This window comes from Kwoniella bestiolae, chromosome 2 (genome assembly GCF_000512585.2).
Source record: "Kwoniella bestiolae CBS 10118 chromosome 2, complete sequence".
Classification (NCBI taxonomy): domain Eukaryota; kingdom Fungi; phylum Basidiomycota; class Tremellomycetes; order Tremellales; family Cryptococcaceae; genus Kwoniella; species Kwoniella bestiolae.
The window spans coordinates 3,649,763-3,664,311 of record NC_089242.1 but is presented as its reverse complement, the minus strand read 5'-3'; the positions used below and the strand labels follow the sequence as shown (position 1 = coordinate 3,664,311).

The 14,549-nt window shown below is 46.5% G+C and overlaps 3 protein-coding genes across 3 annotated transcripts; 2 read left to right on the top strand and 1 right to left on the bottom strand.

The window, feature by feature from the left end:
* Positions 1 to 202: 202 nt before the first annotated feature.
* Positions 203 to 3,756, bottom strand: I302_104518 (uncharacterized protein; the record flags this gene model as incomplete). The annotated part of the gene is made up of 11 exons (XM_019189873.1): positions 203 to 1,047; positions 1,111 to 1,223; positions 1,297 to 1,560; positions 1,631 to 1,735; positions 1,814 to 1,879; positions 1,955 to 2,010; positions 2,079 to 2,381; positions 2,446 to 2,807; positions 2,879 to 3,217; positions 3,281 to 3,563; positions 3,646 to 3,756. The coding sequence occupies 11 exons, from the start codon at positions 3,754 to 3,756 to the stop codon at positions 203 to 205; spliced, it is 2,847 nt and encodes a 948-aa protein (XP_019049435.1).
* A 2,156-nt stretch (positions 3,757 to 5,912) lies between these two features.
* I302_104517 (uncharacterized protein) lies at positions 5,913 to 9,459 on the top strand (the record flags this gene model as incomplete). Its single annotated transcript, XM_065869895.1, has 6 exons — positions 5,913 to 6,617; positions 6,697 to 7,724; positions 7,784 to 8,186; positions 8,289 to 8,402; positions 8,476 to 9,232; positions 9,335 to 9,459. The coding sequence occupies 6 exons, from the start codon at positions 5,913 to 5,915 to the stop codon at positions 9,457 to 9,459; spliced, it is 3,132 nt and encodes a 1,043-aa protein (XP_065725967.1).
* A 1,387-nt stretch (positions 9,460 to 10,846) lies between these two features.
* I302_104516 (uncharacterized protein) lies at positions 10,847 to 12,483 on the top strand (the record flags this gene model as incomplete). Its single annotated transcript, XM_019189871.1, has 4 exons — positions 10,847 to 10,992; positions 11,087 to 11,382; positions 11,447 to 11,633; positions 11,724 to 12,483. 4 exons carry the CDS (start codon positions 10,847 to 10,849, stop codon positions 12,481 to 12,483), a joined length of 1,389 nt encoding a protein of 462 aa, XP_019049433.1.
* Between the last annotated feature and the right edge of the window lie 2,066 nt (positions 12,484 to 14,549).

Here is a 14,549-nt window from a genome sequence, read left to right as displayed (position 1 = left end):
CTCTATACACCTCATCCCCAGTCCACCCAACATATTCAGATACTATGAAAAGTGAGAACAAAGACAGTCTATCTACATGGAACGGGAATATCAATCCAATCCATTCCATTCCATCGAAATGCGAAGAACTAGGCGGCTGAGAGGTTCATAACACTCGAGAATTCCTACACGATACCAAATATACAACAATCACATCCTCCAATTAATCCTTCATCCCAGGAATCCTAAATGGCCCATCTTTCCAATCCACATATGCTCCAGAATCACCACCCAGCGGAACAGGTATAGGTAAAGGCTGGATCGTATCTTCCGTCCCCAAATTGCCCAAGAAGGTCATCATAGGTAATTGAGCGCCAGGTTGGAGTTGAGGTCTGGCGCGAAACGATTTATCCCAATTTGTGAAGTTTTCTTTCTCACCGGCACCATTACCGGCGTTTTGAGTCCAATTAGAGGTGGAGTTGGAAGTGGAGTTGGTCAGATCCGAAATTGATATTCCATTATGCTGTTGTTGCTGCTGCTGTTGGATATTCCCAGTTCCACTCACACTTCCCGAACCCGAACCAGAAGCAGAAGCAGATCCACTGATATCGAAATCCAATGAACATCCTCCATTCATATTTTCCCCCGGACCAGACCCCGAACCGGAACCGCAATTACTAAAATTCATACTCCCTATACTCTCCGGTGTGGGCTGATTCGACATCCCCGACATCATAGTATTAGGACTTATCCCGCTAGTCGTAGAATTGGATCTTCCAACCGAAGTATTCTCAAAGCCAACGCCAAATTGCATCTTCCCATCTACGATGGCGCCGGGGAGATTCGAGGAGATCTCAGCATGAAGGTTCAGCTTGTTGTTGTAGATTGTCTCGATATTCTCGTCGGGCGAGTTGGTGTTCAGGTATTCGATCTTCTCAATCTTTTTACCATTGAATCTGCATTGATCCGTTGGTAATGGTTGGTTGTTCGCCGAGGCTTGCATGTAGTTCTCGAGGAAGTGAACCATCGCATTTCCCAGTGGATGTCTTTGACCGTACCTCTCGAAGACTAAGTGAACGGGTCATAAGCATCTGTCAATGAGTCTTTCAAAGATGTGAAGATATGACTCACTATTGATCAAGGTCGTCAGATCGGCTCGATACCTCAGAGCGGTCTGGGCATGTCCAGCCGATTCGGCATGTTTGATGAATTCTGAAATGAACCTTCCGACAGTGTACAACGACCTAAAACATCACGCCAGAACAGACCATAAATCAGCGTGACACTTTAGTCGGGGTAAGTTGATGCAGCACTCACAGCGCCAAGAAAGGTGTCAAGACCAGGGTGATATCCAAATTACTCGGTATCAAGTGAAGAACAGCCATGATCGTATCATATGCTCGTTGCACAACCATAGTGGACGGATCGTACGGTACCCATTGTATGAATGGTTCGTGCAATAGGCAAACAGCGATATTCGGTATAAGATGGATCGAAAGGAGATTAGCGTCGAATGACATTGTCTGAGTCTGAGTGTCGAGGTGTCGACATATGTTTTTCAGGGATGCAGGTAGACTCGTACTATTGTTTGTAAAGTCAATGAGTCAGCTACAGAACCGAAACGCGTGAGAGAGGAACAATCGGAGCGCACCTGAAAGCTTCAATACTGTGATTGAGTAACTTGAAGGAATCCATCGAAGATCCAGTTAATTCGTCATCCGGTATTTTTTCTCTTTGTTGCCAATTCCTCAGCCATCTATAAGATCCCAGACATACCCATCAGCGACAACGTTCAGATCCAGATTGATGATTTAAGATGACGAAATGCACTTACAGTCCCACTTGTGACATGAGGGTACTACCTTTAGCGACGAAGACGAATGAGTCTTCGATGGGATGACTATATAACATCCATCGATTAGTATCACGAATTGACCATGAATGTATGAAAAGAATACTGAGCTATTCGACTCACGAATAGTACAGATCCAAAGAACTAGCATGTTGAGGGTTCTTGATCATTCCGTCCAACTGAGTCCAGGTTTTGTCATATCAGCATCCTTCTTCGGTGGAGTGCTTCTGCTTCGAAGAAGCCTTACCTTATTCCACTCTTGCGCGCTCGTGGGGAAATTACACCTCGTCTCACTCAACGACATTGACGGAGCCCAATTGCTATTCATGGTGAAACCGGCATCTACGACGAATGCCATCCATGTCGTGATCAATCTTTCTTCACGCTCCTTGTCGGTTTCGGGCGGTGCCAACAAAGGCTCCTTGTAGGTGTTGGTTCTAGGTTGGCGATTACATAGTTCAAGGACTGACAGGAGTCGAGAAGGTTGGCCACCTATCATCCATCCTTTCATGGGGAAACCTTTTTGGAAGTAGACGTCTCCTAGTAGTATCTGCATTTGACATATTACCAATCAGCTCAGCAGAATGAGTGTTTCGTAGTGTGTCAGTACTTACACAGGTCTGAGCCAGTTGGAAGATCAACGGTCCGCTACCCATTATACAAATTGATGTAGTCAGATCCACAGCCTTACTGCCCAGATGAGCCTGAGCGAGACCGAAATCTTCGATCGTGTCGAGATCGAAACCTAAGGCGAGGTGTCGTTGGACGGATTCTTCAAGTAAATGAGGAGCGAGATTATTGACCCATGCGGTGTAAGTCGCAGCTGAAGCGCAGATAGCATGTAATAAACCTGGGAAAGGGAAATCGGGGGATGAAGGTGGTAATTTAATTCTTGCTAATAGCGTCGCTCGATGTAACATCCTCGGCGTTTGAGGTACGTAGTTGAAGAATGTTTCGACGAGATGTTCGAGCAGGACTGTCAGATGGGCGACTGTAAGCAAGGATACAGCAATTTATCCAATAAACAATATGATCAAGCCCACTCACATGGTAAAGGTAGACCTTTTGGCCAATCCTTGGGTACGATGAAGAAGTCGTCCAATCCGCCAAACCCTCCTATAGGTTCGGGAAGCGGCACAGTGTTGGTGTCGCTCATTCCTACGATAGGTATAGTATAGGATGTTCCAATTTCTTCTAGTATCGGGTCAACTCGCGCACCATCCTGACGGGATGTAGACGACGTCGAGCTCGACAATTGAGGGAACGTAGATGAGAATGGCATGTCATTGGTGGAGTAGGGGTTGATACTGGTGATGGGTAGTGAGGGTTCGACATTGGAATGTGAACTTGGGGGTGTGAGACCTGCCAGTCTAGCTTCGAGTTCGGCTGATCAAATAGCAAGTCAGACTACTACCATGAGAGATTAGATTGGTGAGGATGACAACGTACCGATTCTAGCTTTCAGAGCATCCTTCTCTTCATCTGGTGTATCCCTCTTTCCCTGGGAGACCTGGTGTCTCTTCACGCCTACATGAGGGGCAGTGGTACTCGAACTACTCCCTCCGCCAATCGACTTCTTCTTCTTTGATTTGCCTTCCTCAGCAGGTCCAGGTTCGGGCGAGTCTCCTTCGGTGTAGGTACATGTCAAGACGGGGGGTGAAGTTCCATTTCGATGTGCCGAACGAACAGCGTGAGCATGGGAACGTAGACACGGTGAACAACTTGGTTTTGTCTAAAGGTACGATTAATTGATAGGTGAGCTATCTGCTTTCCTACGTGTTGCTGGACATGGAGGAAGAAATGAGTATACTTACAGCATCACACTTCACTTTCCTCTTCTTACATTGCAAACATGCATGATTCCTCTTGAGCGGTGCTAATGCCTCGTCATCTAAGATATCGTTATAGGGAGGTGTCGGATCCATCTTGGGCGGATCGATTGACCTTGTGAGGGTTGTGTAAGCTTGATAATCGAAATTGAAATTGGTTCGGGAAGGGTATGAGTGGAAACGATGATGTGGTCTCTGCTGGGGGTAGGGGGTTCGATATCAGGGGAGGTTGGTCAATTGTAAGGAATAAGAGCAGAATATGATATAATGGTTAAGGATTGAGAGGCGATGTACGAGTACCAGCGTAGAGAATTGGAGATGATTTGTAAGCGTTACGAGTAAAAAGGATGGATGATCTCGCGGCGCCGGCACGTTGAGGTGCAAGATAACCTAATTTGTGTTGGATCTTGGCGGATCTTACTATAAGATATGTTATTGGTGGTACAACAACAAAGACTGCACTTTGAATAGAGAGGAAGGTGATGTTCTTGTGCGATACATCCATGCCACAGCGGAAAGCAAAAGCAGAGATGGATGCTAAAAGAATGTTCTTTCTCTTTGATTCCTGCTCATGCTCCAGCAAACAATCTCACCCAAAAATCACTCAAGTCGACACTTGAGCTGAATTAGTCATGCCCGTCGGTCATGCGGTCCTCATGCTTGTAAAGTGGACAACCATTATAAGGTATACCGCTGAATCCTCTTTCCGAGGGAAAGAGGTGCACCACCAGAGCAAGGTGGTGCGTATCTGTACTGATGTTGCAAGTGAGAGTAGAAGAGACAAGATGACAGCAGATGAGCAATAGGAATATCTGTCTTGAAGCTGCGGCGGGGAGAGAGAGAGAAAGCGGGCTGAGATACGCCAGTCGATATATAGGGATAGGGCAATCAAGTATTCCACCTCGATTCAGAGACCAGCGGTGTATGTGCAAGTGAAGTCAATTGTGGGATCAGAGTATTTTCGATCAACTATCCTCAGTCACTTCAACACCAGAACGATAGACGACCTACTTCACTCTCTATCAGCTAGTGATCATACTAGACCCCCACCCATGCGACTTTGGCACAACGCACTGTCTGGTAGACCTCCCCCACCTGATGATCGCTAGCAATAGACAATAGTCGGTGGTCTAAAGTCAACAACGATGATACTTGACGACCATCATCACCCCAAGACAAGAAGAGATTGGACGATCCGGACGCATACCTTAACACAAGATGGTTCATGTCAACTAGATCAACTCGGTGATCCATCTGTTCCTGACCCAGTCGATCGATATCACTATTGCATCCAAGCATGACATGACATATATACATCCGAGACATGAACCAAGATGATGGGATTGAGTTTACGCATTGACATCTTAACAGGGTGAGGTTGATCAACCACATGAGAAAAAAGGGGGTACGAGGTTTGTGCGTCGATCAAAGTGGTCATGGTCCCTCGCACATTCCTCTTATATTTCATTTGGTACTAGTAAAGCTAAAACATGTTGACATGTTGACGTGGTAAGATATCATCTACTCAGCTTGGATGACTAAACCTCTTGTTCATTCTCGTGACTGATCTTCATAAACATATTATCATATAAGCAAACCAACTATCATCGGCCATGTCGCCGTTCACTCTTCCCACTTTTTATCTGATATCAATATCATATATCATATATTGACGATCACCATATCACATACCATGACAGCTCACTCATATAATTGATTGATCAAGATCATCATCATCATTACCATCATTATTCAGAGGAAAGGTATCAATCCAAATCATGTCAACTATTTAGGTTTTTCACTGCGCCCTATCACCCTTCCCCATCACCCATCATCTCATTGAAGAAAGGTATACTTGACCCAGCTTTGATCGATATCTGATCTTAATCCGGCGGTATCGGAGACATCTTCCTTCTATACTCTTCACATACACAAAGCACCATCAATCCACACAGATACACGACCTCCCTTGAGACTGGACCATTACCCTCTCCGCACCATCACATCACTTGTGCTTCTAACACTCAACACCCATATCTTCGACGATCCATCTATCCCGGCGTATCAATACTCATATCTCCTTCAGCACAATGTCCATGTCACATCCCTACTCTAACCCCTTATCTTCCCCCGCCAATCAGTCCAATATGATCCGCACTTCCCTATCCCTCCATTCCCCATCAATGACTTCCTTACATCCACCACCTACCCCTCTGCCATCTTCCGTACATCCTCAGTACCCTTATCCAGCAATGCAGCATAATCAGACGTATCCACCATCCTCAAGATACGAGCCCCAGCCTCAACCTCAAAGACACAACTCCTTTCCGCAATGGCAAGTCAATCCTGAGCACTACCACTCCACATATCAACATGGTCAGGTGCCGAATCGAAGAATGTCTGATCGACCTCCTGATCTACCTCAAAATCAGATCTACTCCCCACATGCTGTCAGAGCGACGACCGTATCATCTGCACATGTATCATTCGATCCCACCCATACTGCGCAAGAGGATGACTCGTCCATGTATCCCCATTCCCATGACACAGGGATCTCAGATGGTCACAAAATAAGCAACAACAAGAAAAGACCAAGACAGATATCCATACCAGCTTCATCCTCGGCGTCGGTTTCAGCTACACCACAAATCAACGAGGATACCACCCAAACTCAAACTCCTACACCGATGAAGACGGTATTTTGGAACTCGAAATCACCTACCACAGCTTCATCATCCTCCGCCCGGAGAGAGTCTGAACCTACCAAACACAGTACGCAGGTATACCCTACGACAATATCGATATCAGTCCCTTCGGTGTTGACAAGGGAGAAGAAGCAAAAAGCATGTACCAACTGTCGGAAAGCCAAGCTCAAATGTATACTTGAGCAGGGCTCTCAGGAGTGTGTGAGGTGTAAGGTCAGGAAGGAGAAGTGTATTTTCTTCCCCAGATCTCAGGTGAGTCTGGGTTCGGTGTTCCCAACCCACGCTGGGTTTCGTTTTGTTTGGTAGGCTGACTGAGATGTTTGGTATGTAGGAAGACGAGGTCCAGCAGAAGCTCACTCGTGACGTTTACGACGCAGCCACCCATCTCAGCCAGCTGTCAAAAGCGGTTCACCACATCCTTCATCACTTGACTGAGAGGAAAGTTATACCCCCATTCACCTGTGAGGAGTATCCCGATGGATTAGACAAGTATGATCCACCTGAGAGACCGAAAATCCCTTCGCAAGGTAACGAGCACAATGTGAATCAGAAGGAGAGTGGTGGGGAAGCTAAATCCAACGGGACCTCAAAGAAACGAAGGAAGGTTGCTAATAAATCGGAGAATCGTGAGGTAAACGATGTGGATGAATTGGAAGAAGAGGAAGAATCGGTGGTCAAACAACCCACCACCGGCGAGATCACTTCAACAGGATCAAGTGCAAGTTCAAGTATGCCCTCTGTCTTGCAAGGCTCAACCTCCAGTATAACCAGATCTCACGGCCACACGAATGGTGTCAATGGTTCTTATCATGCCTCAAACCCGTCTACTATCATCACCAGACCACCCTCAACGATGGTTTCTTCTCCACCACTCACTTCCTCCTCTACAAGATTACCACCACCACTCATTCCGCCCAACAGACCCTCCTCGAGCACACCACCTCTGCCGGCCAGCCCTATTGACAGTACGCATATCGTTCATCCTTCGATCGGTCAAGTCTTATCGGCAAGTGGAGAAGGGTGGAATATCGGTCAACCCCCTCAGGATATCGAGATGAGAAGTATTTCACCTCGGACAAGGATGTCAAGTCCACCCGTGTTGACTACTTCCTATATACCCAACCCCTACCCCACCAATCCACATATGAATATTGATCCTCTACCTTCGCATATGGACCCATCATCACATAGCAGCTTGTCAACTCACGACGGACATACTGTCACTCCTGACTCCCAGGTGGGGTTGGAGGCGATAGCAAACGAAGAAGTCGACATGATCATTGGTTCTCAAGATCCAAGGAAAGATATCGTCAAGAAAGGTCTGGTAGATCCGAAAGACGCGCTATCACTAGTGAACTAGTATGTGAACCTATCATCATCAAATCAGGTCTTGCAGCTGATATTCCCTTACACGACAGTTTCCACAAAAGCATTTCCCCCCTATTATACGGCTACCCCCTCCAATTCTATCGGTTCCCCTATATAGCCGGACCAGGGTATATAACCCCTCTACTCCTCTCTGTCCTCTGCTTAATCTCCTCGGAGAGATTATCATCCTTCCACAAGAGGTATCATCATATTCTAGCAGAGGAGGTGACCAACCTCCTACAGACTTCCCCCGCAGAGAGCTGGCAGAGGTTCGAAGGTGGTTATACTGCTGATTTTGGGGATCCAGAAGGTGATGAACCGCTTGATGCGGAGTTTGGTCTTGGGCCAGAAGAGATAGTTGCGGCGTGTATGTTGGCGACGTACATGACGCAGAGGGAGCAGGCTTCGGTGATTGCTCGATCTGCTTTTAGGTGGGCGAGGGGGTGGATCAAGGTGGGTTTGGTGTTCCTTTTTATGCGGTACTTGGTGTACCACGCCTATCACACAGTCATTACATTATGATGTCAAGCTAATGGTTCTCTTTGATTGTCATAGCTATTAAAATCGTCAACCACACCCAGGTTTACTATAGCTGCCTCGGTGGGGTTGGTTCCTCCCGAGAGACAGGCTACGGATCTTGATATGGCCAGGATTTGGTTATTATGTTATGTAAGTAGGACTGACCAACGGTCAAGAACTTTATAGTGTAGCATGCTGACATGCTGTTCATTCTCTGATATAGATCGTGGACAGCACAGAGAGACTCCAACTATCTCTCGACGCCCCACCACCTCGAGACGCCTTATCATTCTGCTACATGCTCATACCACCCACCAACTACATGGGTCAACATCAAACTCAAGCAAGAACGTCCAGACAAGATATCCTATTAACCTTCCATGCGAGGTTGATATCGATCTTAAACAAGTGGAGGCACAAATTTAAGTCTCTTATCAGTGCTACCCAGCCGTCTGAGGTGTTAGTGGAGCAGCTAAAATCGTTAGCGAGGGGGGTGAACGATGAGTTGAGATGGTGGGAATCGGAATTCGAGGGATCGATCAGTCGAAGTCCAATCTCATCTTCTTCTGGTTCTACCGGTGAGAGTGTGATTGGCTCCTCAAAACAACATATAATGATTACATTCCACTTTGTACGGATGTCCGTCAATTCCACTCTATCGAAATACCTACCTTCGTCTTCACCCTCTACGACGGGATTTTACGGGATGAGCGAATTTGAAGAAAGGCAAATGCGTGATTGGGATTTGAGGGTTCGAGCGAAGAGGATCGTAGTTGAGTCGGCTATGACTTTTTTGAATATTTGTAGGGATTGGTCGACCCCATGTGGAGTGGAAGACAAAGAGGGAGAGAAGGAGAAGGAAGGGAGTTTGTTCAACCTTAGCCCGACGTATTTGTTCTTCCTTACTCTGATGGGGAGTGAGTTGGTGGATGTGGTTAGAGAGGGGAAAGAGTGTGGAGTGGAGGTGAAAGCTGATGATGGTGAGTTATTGATTGGATGGTCTCACTTCTTCCCTTCTTGCGATAGGGGACAGGGATTAGGACTGATTTGGAAGATTGGCTGATTACGCTGCGTGCGATTAGTTATCCCCCTACTCAAGGCCGTGGGGGAGATGCTGTTCCTTGGTGAGCTTGATGAACAGCATGTGAGCAGGACGACGGCCAAAACGTTGTTTGTGTATTGTGAGAAATTACAGGGGCTAAGGTAGGACTGTGTTTTTTCTTGTAAAGGGTATCTATCTTTCGTCCATCATAGAGTAGCATACATAGCATGGGATCATACTTTCGGTTTGGGTTTTCGTACAGAGTGAAATGATTAGTATTGGCTTATAATGCTTTTGGTAGCGATACCCATCATAATCATATCTCAATTCTTATACCCGGATGTATTTCCTTGCTTTGCTTTGCTTGTCTTCATGACGCTCCCAAGCCATTGATGGTATCGAGGGATGAGAAATCCTCGGTCACGTCACTATAGCTAGCATTCGATCGCTCAACTCGCCGTGCTCACCGATCAAGATCATCGGGAATGGATCTACCAAGTCTGGAATGCGGTTCGCGTGGTTGATGTTGATGTTCCAGAATGATTGAGTTTGAGTTTGTGTTTTGTGGGTTTATGCTTATGCATACTGTATGATGGGATAGAAAGGACAAAGGATGATCCCTCTGATTTCTGATGCGGGTAAGGACCGGATCATTTTCACGTCTATAAACTCCTTAGGTGGGGAGGAAATGAGCTAGGGGAATGCGGCGATCAAGCGGAGGAGGCCGATACATATATGACATACTACTAGACACTCGTATGGCTGACAAGAGAATATCCACACTGCAACAGCAAGCTGAAACTGCTTTTTATCAATCATCTGATATTCATCCATCCGTTCATCTCTCACATACAGATACAATACCTCCTTGATACGTTATTATCCAAACACAAAGAAGACACAAGCCAACCGTCCTTGGCATACACCTTTCGCACCCGCCCTCCCCCACTATCCAGAATAAAGTTATATCATCCCTTTGTCTAGTACCCCTCATCAACAACATAACCCCTCCTTTCCCTTTGTTTGTACTATCTATCCTATCGACCATCATCCCCTAGTGTCATCCCAATACCCCTTTTCTGATAGCACCGGGATCGATCGGAACAACTGACACTACCACCATTTGGTACAAACACTCCGTAAACAGTATACAAACAACAAGCAACGGATCGTCGTCATTCCTACACAACACCTTTACGCCGCTTTCACCGTTCCCACCAACAAGGGATCAATTACTTTATCTCCGTGATCGCTTTGATCGGTAGATGGTATAGGGTACATCCTTTATCAACAAATCACCAAATCGTCAAATCATCGAAATATCAGAAAGTCAATTGGATGCATGGGGTCGACTTATATGGGAAAGGGGACTGCACGAAAAAAAAACCTATCCTTGCGATATCCAAATACCCAGATTGAACTCTCTTCGGTACAAGACTCGTTCTCTTCGATACTTCCATTCCATCCTCGAGACCGCCGGCAACACTATAATACTTAGACCTACTTTCCTTTAATCTCTCGACTTTTGAATACAAGTGATAAATACTACATCATGACCACCCGACTACCCACCCCTCCACCCTCACCCTCCATCCCCCAGTTGGTGCTCTGTGCCGATGGGGGAGGATCCAAAGTATGTGTCGTGATTCGCTCGAACGACGGAGTAGAGGTCAAAGGCATAGCTGGTCCATGTAATATGTGAGTCGACTTGTCGTGTGACCTGCTTCATCTCACACACAGTGCGTTCGGATATCTATCAAGCACACTAGCTGATATCTTGTTTTATTTATAGTCAAAGTGTAGGGTACGAAGCTGCCTCTCAATCACTGCTCTTAGCGACCTATCGAGCATTATCTCAGCTGTCTACCATCTACCTCCCTACGGACCTTTATATTCCCTCTTCTGCTCTTACATCAACAGATCTCACGAAGGGCGAATCCTCGAAATTACCCAACCTCAATATTCCGATCTTCCAATATGCCTGGCTCGGTCTGGCAGGCGTAAATTGTGAATCGGACGCAAAGGGATTTATGAGTCATGCGACGGGTGCGCTGTGTTTGACACAAGATAGAATCAAATTATCCAATGGTATGTCTGTCCCATTGATTCTACCTAATCGCCTTTGACTTACACACCAAATCTTGACCTGCAGATGTCAACCTGCTCGCTGCGCCTGCGCTGGATATTCCGGGAATAGATCATGTAGTAGCCGTTGTCGCTGGTACAGGTACTATCGGAAGGACAATTAGGGTATCGCCTAAAATCTCCGATCAACCACCTAGCAAGAAAGCTGGTCTGCCGTTGGAAGATGTTGCTATAGCTAGAGGATGGGGATATCTGTGGGTATAACATCTCTTTTCCCCTGCCTCAATGGACATAACGCATTGCACAGATATTACGGACTTAGCTGATGTATGATACTATCATAGGCTGTGCGACGAAGGCTCAGCATTCTGGCTTGGTCGTCTGGCTATACGGAGTGTCCTCGCTGTAGCAGATCGACACGCCTCATCATCCATCTACTCAACCCCCACTCTACCGTTATTACCCCTCCATCAAGATATATTAGAATACTTCGGTACGGCCGACCCAGCCGATCTGATCAACCTCGCCTCGCTGTCCCATGACTCTTTGGCAGGGCTGGATATCGGTCAAGCCACTGCGAAACGAAACGCCATGATCGCCGGAGCAGCTAGGGTGGTGTTGAAATGGGCTTTCCCCGAGGACGCCCCATTAGGAAGAGTCAGTGGATTACCCACCCCTCCAGGAAGCGAGGATGGAAGTGAAGCTAGTGATATAGATATGGAAAGTGAGAGTGAATGTGAGGCTGGATCAATACTCGAGCTGAGTACACCGGATCTGGATCTGGAACGTACACCGAGAATACCCTCGGAGGAAGAGGAGATGGAAATGAAATCGCAAATGGAAGCTATGAAGATAGTCTCGAAATCGATTCAACCCCTAATCGAATTGACCTTGGAATGCCTTGGAGATTCCAGTGAGGTCAAGTTGGAAAGGACTGTCTTGGTGTTAGGTGGGGGGTTGATGAGTTCCAGGGGATATAGGAAGATGTTATTGGATGGGTTGGCGCGGAGTGAGGAGAAAGTGAGGTTCAAGAGGGTCATGGGGGTTGATGATCCTGCGGTTCAAGGGGCTAGGGCTGTGGGGAGGATGGAATTTGGACATTGACAATGAGCGAGAGGGCAATATCCGATATACTGTTAGACTGGGTTTGGGAAAGGAATGGTGATTTGTCTGCGGGATCAGAATGGAAGATGGTGTATGGACTATCATTATGTGGACAAAATGTTGGGTTCGACTCGATTCGATCGTATACTTTGAGTAACTTGTTTTTATAATACTCTCACAATGCCAGTGTCGAAAATGTGTATAAGAATGGTCCGTAGCTTGTATATCTGTATATCCGTATGATTTGTATACTCTATATCTATGTCCTTGTCTATGAACACCCACATGTCAAGTCGCTTTTCACTCAAGCGCTGTGTCGATGCACTTTGATCAAACGCAGGGAGCAGACCTGGTACGGTGATCGTTCACCGGAATCTGATACTCGGTCATGGCTGTATCGGTGTCTGCTATGATCTCAGCGGCGTGCCTAAAAGCTTTGCCCGATCCCGAAAGTCCATCTTGAATATCAAGGATGTGTTCGATGATAGGACGATAAGGCGGGCATCGGATCGGACTTCTGCTCGTGCTCATTAGTGTACTACTGTACTACACAGTTTTGGAGTTGATCGATATTTATAGTGTGGATGATACGGGGTATGGAAGGACACCCACTTACGAGATTGAGGTACAGCACATGTGTTTGCCTGTTCACGCTTAACGATATCCTGAAAATACAATATCAGGAAGAGTTGGCCCCTTCCCCTTCCGGCGGTAAGTCCTTTGATCCTTCCCTTTGTTTACACTACTTCATACCGTGACATCAGCACGTTCATGTTCAATCAATGGTCATGCCTTACGGTGTTCGAGTGGCGAGTGGATTAGGGACATAGATACGCATAATGTGAGCTAAGCCACGAATGACCTAACCTGGCGGTCCTCACCTTAGCCTACAGTACTGCTTTTGGAGTTTTGGAGAATGATGATGTTAAGTTAACATATTGAAGGAATTTCATTGGCCGTACCTTTGCCTGCGGATGGGATGGGATAGGATGGGATCAAATCAATTTTGGTTCCATCTTCGAAAAGCCATTTATCCATCTGTACATCCTTATTTTGATCCCTTCGCCTTCGGTGTTATTATCTTTGAGCGAGCTGTACAGAACCAGGAAGATTTTCGTGCTGGAGGATAACTTGATACCGAGGGCAACGGCAACGTCCATTGGTGTATCGTAAGGTATTGTTGTACTGCCAAACGTAATGTACGTTTTGGGAGTTCCTATAGTACGATCGGCGCCAGGTAGGGCCAAGAGCGAGGATACTGAACGATTGTACAGCAGTGCTCCAGACCCAAACCAGACGGTTCGACCCTCATAGAATGGATCACCTGAAACCATGTGAGATATCTCGCCTCGCTTTTCAGCTGGAATCGCAATCACAATAACAATGGCATCCCGACACCAAACACCAGGTGATTCACCCAGCTGGGACGAGGTGATGTACAGGCACGGTGTCGATCCGTTTTACGTTTTACACTTTTTGGTTCACCGTTCGCCGTCTATTTTTTGATCAATAGCATAAACAAACTCATTGCACCCTCGGTGCTGTACCGTACAGGTACTCTCCCTGCATCCGACAATACTCGTACTGCACTGTAAACTTCGAACTCCGTGCAAGTCCCCCATTGTACGTGATATCCCAGCCGCGATACCGGAACATCTGAAATCTTAATTAAATATGCCGTCATATTTTTAAAAACCGGTTTCACCCCTTCACCAGCTGAGGTATGAGGGTTTTTTACCAGGCCAACCCAGCCCAGGCAGATCACCTAATCTTACCTACAGTAGATTAGGATCCGATGACTCATTCGCCAGGAGAGATGGGATGTTGACGTTATTTCCAGTACTGCAAATCCTCGGTGTTCCGCTGTAGGAATCGTCTTGCAAATTGCAGCAGACGTGCCGAGACCGAAGAAAGGTGAGGTGTGGGTCAAGTATATACATAATTGGATAACTATCATGCCATAAGTGTTGAAGGCTTTTTGTACCTGATCACGAGTGGGTGACACACCAACCACCAATGAATTGGAATTGGAATACAATCAATCTCTCCGAGACTTTTTCATACCG